The sequence below is a fragment of the Cynoglossus semilaevis genome, chromosome 1, assembly GCF_000523025.1.
Source record: "Cynoglossus semilaevis isolate Cse_v1.0 chromosome 1, Cse_v1.0, whole genome shotgun sequence".
NCBI classification, from domain to species: Eukaryota; Metazoa; Chordata; class Actinopteri; order Pleuronectiformes; family Cynoglossidae; genus Cynoglossus; species Cynoglossus semilaevis.
The window spans coordinates 4773502-4780707 of NC_024307.1; the positions used below are offsets into that span (position 1 = coordinate 4773502).

At 43.7% G+C, this 7206-nt stretch overlaps 2 protein-coding genes across 2 annotated transcripts in view; one reads left to right on the forward strand and one right to left on the reverse strand.

The window, feature by feature from the left end:
* Positions 1 to 5148, reverse strand: part of LOC103394293 (photoreceptor outer segment membrane glycoprotein 2-like) — a 32902-nt gene extending 27754 nt beyond the window's left edge. Inside the window, exons 1-2 of the mRNA XM_017036479.2 lie at positions 5033 to 5148; positions 4050 to 4138 (exon numbers count right to left, since the gene is read on the reverse strand). The gene's annotated coding sequence lies outside the window, so the exon portion shown is untranslated. The remainder of the gene's footprint in view (positions 1 to 4049; positions 4139 to 5032) is intronic.
* On the forward strand, positions 4651 to 7086 carry tmem179ab (transmembrane protein 179a, genome duplicate B). The gene is made up of 4 exons (XM_008331689.3): positions 4651 to 5176; positions 5358 to 5495; positions 5586 to 5664; positions 6270 to 7086. Exons 1-4 carry the CDS (start codon positions 4695 to 4697, stop codon positions 6441 to 6443), a joined length of 873 nt encoding a protein of 290 aa, XP_008329911.2. The 5' UTR covers positions 4651 to 4694; the 3' UTR covers positions 6444 to 7086.
* Positions 7087 to 7206: the final 120 nt, after the last annotated feature.

The following is a 7206-nucleotide window of genomic DNA, read 5'->3' on the forward strand; positions in this document are numbered from 1 at the left end:
TCCCCACCTCCCCCCTTTCTCTCCCTCCCTCTACCACATTTCTAGTGTCTGCCACTTCACAGCAGACCTGCCTCCATCTGCCACGTTGTGCTGATCACCACTGGGCCTTTGGGAGCTCAGGCCTATTGCCCCATACTGATGCCCCAACCTTGTCACTGGGACAGGGGTTAAATATGCATTATAGTGGGTCAATGTGGCATTACATTAGGATAATCACGTCAAATCCAGGCGTTTTCTGTTTTAAATACCCCCTCCTCCCAAAAATAAATAAATAAATAAATAAAATCTTCCCAAGCTTGTAAAAATCACAGAGAGACAAAAGGAAAGACAAAGGAAACGACAAACAGGTACCTAACCCCGCCCCTCAGCCCCCAACCCACCTCTCTCCTCCCATGCACACGGAGACCGGGGCTGATTAATCCAAGAAATACAAAAACCTATATTGGCCACCAGGGGTCACTATTGATCTAGTGGAGAAGCCTGACAGCGTCTCTTGGTTTGAATGATCTCATTCCCGGTCCCTGAGGAGTGGGCTCCATCACAGCCCAGCAGGTGTCCTCTTTACTCCCCTTCATCCCCTGTTTCCTTGTCCTCCACTATAATCATCCGTGCTTTTAAGACGCCCCCCCCCCTCACCCTCACCCCCACCCTTCCACCTACAATGATGTCATTCTCCAAGCATGAAAACAGATTTCCAGGGCTGGTGAATCAGCTCTGTCCTTAACAGTGGAGTCACATGTGTCCGCAACATAAAATAAACAAACCAAACTATAAATTATTTGTCAGAAAATCGAATCCTCTCATGCTCCCTGACCTGGACTCTGCTCTGCCGAGCGTCGTAGCCAGGATATGAGCAGGAAATTGTTTTACTGAGGTTTCACTGGATAATTTTCTTAATTGGGAAGCAGACACCTAATTATTTTGTTCACAATTGGGAACCATATGGATCTTGGCAGGTGAAACACAATTAAACCAATGTTAATTTATGACGATAATAGCGCGGCCCTGAGTTTCCTGCACCGACCTGTGTGTTCAGTTCAGCTGTACAGTGACAGATCCATTATCAGGCAGACGAGGTGTAAGTGGCTGAGCGAGTGTCTATTGTTGCTTCTAAGACGGCTGTTAGTGTCGTCTAATTGTTTATTCGGGCAAGAAATGACGCGGCGCAGGATTCGCTTAATTGGCAGATAGAGAGATATTAAGAAGTGGTGTGTGCAAATGAGTTTTAGGGGGAAAAAAATCTTAATGGCTGATAAAGCCATCACCCATTCAGTTCCAGGATGGCAATAAAATCAGGATATTAAATCTAGTTATTAAAGCAAACTATGAATTTTGATCTGGTCCCAAACGACCCCGCGTGCGGTGGTTTACGATGATTATTGTGGCACGGTTATAAAAAGAAACACTGTGGTGAAAATAAGTCATCGCTCACACACACAGATCAAGGCCACTTACACTGATATCAGAAAATGAAATATGGCAGACATTGGTGTCTTTATGAAAATACCAATATTAGAAGAGAGAGGGAGCAAGTGTATCTGTTGGTTGAGTGATGTTGCATGTTGAGACTTTCACAATTCTCTGGGAGATGAATGGCCGCTATTAGGGGCATTTAATCAGTGGCTGGCCCAGTGCTCCCAGTCTCCTGCGCCCCCTGGGGAAAGATTAATGGCTACAGGATATTTCATCAGGTCTTCCACATCACTGCCCATAATACGGCTGTAATTGTGTCTGTTTTGCTGTTGTTTTGTGTCACAGGCGGACGAAGAACAGCCTGCAGGTTGGAATGTGGCAACGATGTTTTTTTAAAAGGTGCCAAAAAAGTCAAAGAGTCAAAAAGTCAAACAAGAAGAACGAGGTAGGAGAGATAAGAGCAGCGATGCCCAACCTCTGCATCACAGCACAACAGTGTGCCGTGGAAAATGATCTAATGCCACTTGATTGGTCTGAAAACTGTTGTTTATTTAGTGCAAATAATTTGTCTTTGTTCAGCTACGTGACAGTGAGAGGCAAAATAATTCAATTATTTTCCACTAGAAGCAGAGGGTTATAAAAACTGAAATGACACAGAGACTGCTGTTAAAGAAGATTTTGTGTGTATCTTTCTTCCCTTCCTACCGGTATATCAGCGTTGTGTTCAACTAAACAGGATTGTGTTTCACACTGACAGTCAGTTGTTAGTAAATTGAAACAAATTATTATGATTTTCTGTTACTGTCTATTTTAGAATCACAGCTCTGTGCTGGACCTCAACACTTAGCTCTGCTGTTAGACGGAGGCAGGTGGTTATATTTATTCCAAGATCAATTTGTCTTGTCAATAATATCTATCCAAAACAAACATTCACAAACCTGAGTGGAGCATTTGAAATGACACCAAAATCTTGCAATTGTTTTGTCAAAAAAAGGACGAAAAAGGCCAGTTGGATCAGTCTGTGCTACAGCGAGGTGTTCAACAGGATGTTGGATTATTTGGAGCATGAATGTTCAGCGTTTAAATGCACCGCGTGTGTCCTTGAAAATTATTCCGCACTTTAAATTCCTCACCGGTTGCCTGCTCTTGAAAAGGGATGTTTGCTTTGCTGCCACTGCATCTCATGAAAATTGGATGACCTCCCAGCGCTTTCTGCCGTCCATCGCTCCCCGTTATTTGCTCAGAGCTTAGGCCCTGCGTTTGGGTTAGCATCCTCCTCCCTCCTCCCCTCATCCCTCCCTCCGTGCCTTATTCTAGGGTTGAATAACTCAACACATATTTCAGCTTGACACACTTGTGCTCAGGGTCTCCCCTGGGTGGCCGGTTCACGAGCCCACACATGCTGTATTATTTAAAAGTGGGCTGGCTGTTCCTGACTGTGTGTGGACGTGCATGTAATCTGCTGTCTGTGTAAAACGCCTTATGGAGCTGTTATGGCCTGTCACCGTGACCTCGCAGGTGGAGCAGCACCTTTGATATGAGACGATGTTTCACACCCGGGCTTTTTTTTTTCTGGACGGCTGATTTTACTGTTTAGGAGGAGAAGAAAATGCTGCTGCACTGGAGTTAGAATTCTCCACAAATATGGAATCATAACAGAAACAGCGGAGTGATTTATGACAGGAAATAATAATCTCTGTAATCTATCATTGACCAAGTGCAAAGATACGGAACGACACAGAAAAAAAAGAAAGGCAACATTAGCTCATAGTGTTAAAAACAACAGAGCTGAGCGCTGGAATAAAATCAGACCACACACATGTACACACACGCACATGTACACACACCCACACAGAGAACACAATAACTCAGGCTAATCTGAGAGCTGATAACATCATGGGAACCACAAAGTGCTGTGCTGTAGCAAAATGACACATAAATCATGTGCCAGGGAGAGCATGCAAAATACTGCAGCTCACATGATGGATACAAATAACAGAGTAATGTCTGGAAAGTATCCGTATAAATACTTGTCAGTATCTTGCAACAAAATATTCCAGGATACAACAGGATTATTAATGTTCCAGCCCAGGGTGGTTAACCTTGGGCTGGAACATTAATACTCAAGTGCTTCAACTGCCCCCTTGTGTTCAGTCAGTGGAAAAAAAAAATAGGATTTTAAATTTAAATTATTTTTTGTGACTTAATTATTTTCTGCCTGAATCTGCAGATAAAATAAAAAAAAATACTGTAAATCAGAAACATGATGGAACCTATAGCAATAATCTGATGAAGTCAGTGAGCAGGTGTCTCGCCCACTGGAGGGCACTGTGGGCAGCACAGAGACAGAGTGATCACACACCTTTCCCAGTTCACCAGATGGACTCAGTGAAGCGCGTCAAACGGCTGAGACAGGTACTGGTACTGTTCAAGGTCTGTCACCATCTATACGTAAACCACCAGCGTCAGCTGTGGCCGTGCTGCCTTCAGGGTACACGTGTTACTGCTGCGATAACTGACCATGTCAGGACTAGAAACACAGAACTAACTCAGACAGAACCTTTGTCCAAATGAGGCAGAACCCTAGAACTGAATGTAAAGGTTACAGGACTAATGTCGACTTGAAGGTCACTTACAGGAAGTGATGCACTCATTGGTAGAGAGGGTCTTGTCGTGGAGCTGCAACAAGCTGAACTCAAACCTCCATCTTCTGATTGGTCGTCCACTGAAAACAAGATAAAATTAGGTCAAATATTCAGTTTTCCAATTGATCTGGAATCTGTGTTTAAACTTTGAACACAGATGTGTTTATTTACTTACTACTAAACTAAACACGCAGGGATTTCTGCCCAGGAAAAGGCCAAATATTCCTGCCCCTGATTGGGGTCTACAGTAGGATGTAGTTGTAATATTTTGATATTTTACATTTTTTAACCAACATTTTTTGACAGTTTTTTTAAAACACGCTCTACAGTTTGAAAGCCACTGATTTAGACAGATACATCAGTGTCTGATGTGTTTCTTTCTCCTCTTCAGGAGAATCTTTATGGTATTAGATTAAACATTAGCAGTTTTTATTTCTTTACATTGGAGTCAAGATGTGACTTTTGTAGTTTTTGTGAAATAATTTTGATTCAAATATAAAAACTACAATTGTCAGGAACTGTGTACATTTTTAATTCATTGATGTCTTATTGCATCCTACACGGGGTTGTACAGGTGGGTTAAAGTGAGGTAAGTGGATCAGCTGTTGGCACACTTCAGCTGCTGTGAATTAGCACATGACTGAGGAGGGCTCTGTGCCCAGGTTGGATGTGAGGGTGGAGAACCCTGCAGGCCTCGGGCTGCTCATTAGTTTTCAGCAGAGCAGAGATGATGCTGCTGCTCCTTTGCTCACGTCTGCGCATGCGCACATTCTCCAGAACGCACGGAGTTGTGGAGGCAGAAAGGCAGGGGGAAAAATGGCCCTCGACAATTTGATTTTCGCCCAGTGCGTCCTCTATTTCTTAGCCTTCGTGTTCGGTTTCGTCGCCGTGGTGCCTCTGTCGGAGAACACGGAGGATTTCGGCGGGAAATGTCTGCTTTTTACGCGGGGCATGTGGCAGAATGAGAACATTACCGTGTCGAAGCAGCGCTTCATCGTGGACGAGTGGGGACCGGAGTCTTCCTGCAGCTTCATCACTTTCGTCGGGATAGCCTCCCTCATCCTGTCCGCAGTGCAGGCGTGGAGGCTGCTGTTCCTGCTGTGTAAAGGACACGACGAGTGAGTGACAGGAAGTCAGCGGATCCACAGTTGGAGACAGGATAGCACAGGCCATGACAGCTCATTGTTAATGTGTTCAAATATGTCCATGTACCGTGATGCTCTGCGCCATATCTGTACTCTACTGTATGTGCTGCTGCAGTACAGGTGCTGAGGGTAAAGATCTTCTCTTTCCATGCAGCTCCATCTTCAACGCCTTCCTCAACCTGCTGATCAGTTCCCTGGTGGTCTTCACCGTCTTCCTGTCCAGCACCATCATCAGCGTGGGTTTCAATCTGTGGTGCGATGCCATCACCGAGGGCGGCACCATGCCCAGCAGGTAGGAGGGCTATACATCACCTGCACATATAACAGAACAAAAATATAACAGATATTGTTGTGATTTTCATGTGGTTTTTTTTAATTCCAGCTGTGAGGATCTACAGGACACAGATCTGGAACTGGGTTTAAACAACTCTGCTTTTTATGACCAGTTTGCTGTGGCTCAGGTTGGTTTTCCATCAGTCTTTTTGCTTCTTTATTTGGTTTACTTCTTCTTAATAAAAAAAATACAATTTTTAAATGTATTATCTAATTTAGAGTAAAAAGTACGTCATAAAGAAGGAAATAATTATCCAAAAGGAGCCTTCGTTACAGGCAGCGTCACAAAATGACAGTTTTTTTTATAATAACTTATTTCTTTTTTCCCATGATAATAACGGCATGATTCGAATTAGTCACAAATTGAAAACCATTGTCAAACTTGTTTGTTTGTCTTTCTGTTCCAGCAATGTACACATTTTTGGTCTTATTTAGGGATGTTAATTAACCCTGATTAATCGTCATTAATTGTGGTCGATGAAATATTTACCTTTTGACAACAGTAATGTGAAGTAACTTCAGTTCCACGGCCAGCTCAGTCTAGGACTGTTTTAGCTGCAAGATGTAAACAAACCATGTGACTGGTTTATAGTACTACAGTATAGTATTACTGTAAAGGTGTTATGTTAAAGACACAGATCAGCAGAGGGACAGGGTTCACGACAGGATTGGTGGTCCGCCTCATTCACACGATGACCGAATGACGTTCTCTGCTCTTGTTGCGGTTCCACAGTTCGGCCTGTGGGCGGCCTGGCTCACCTGGCTGGGCATCACGGTGCTGGCCTTCCTGAAGGTCTATCACAACTACAGACAAGAAGACCTGCTGGACAGCCTGATCCACGAGAAGGACCTGCTGCTCAGTCGCTCCTCACGCCACAGCTCCGACCTCAAGACCGGCCTCATCTAGAAAACCTCAGAGGAAACACACACACACACAAACACACACACGGTCATCAAAGCCAGAGGTTCAGTCCCTCCTGCTTCCATACTCACACTCACGTTACTTTCGCAGACAATCAGTGTTAATTGGCTTCAGCTCTCAGTGAATATGGGTTTAAGAAAAGCTTTGCCTAAACTGTGCCAAGGATTGCCAATCCTGAAGTTTATTTATTGTATTTAATCTCCCGACAGTATTATTATACTCATTTACAACAGTATTATGAACCTGTTTTTTTTTCTTTTTTCTTGACAAACAGCATAATGTTTACGGCTTGGACAGAACAGCTGACGGTCACGGTGTGAATCTCCTGCATGGATGTAAAGCATGACTGTGTATTAGGTTGGTTTCTAGTCACTTTGAACATTATTTATTTTCCACCTGTCTCTTTGTTCTGTTGGGATGCACACTGTGTCTCAGTGAAATGACAACTCTTTGCATGCTGCAGCAAATAAGGAGTTGTGCGCCTCTGCAGTGTAATTCAGAGACTTTCATCAACGGCCACACGACACGATGTGTCTTATGACGGTGACAAATTGTATTCTGGGACATCATGTATCCAACAGCTGCTCCAAAAATGCTTTAAATGTGAGATTAAAAAGAAAAAAGTTGATCTAATTCTGTGATCCGTTGTACCTCCAGCTTCTACTCCATAGGCTACAAACCAATTACTGTGTCCAGTTCTGTCACTCACATCGCACACTCTCTCACTCACCGCCATGTCTGAGGTTCA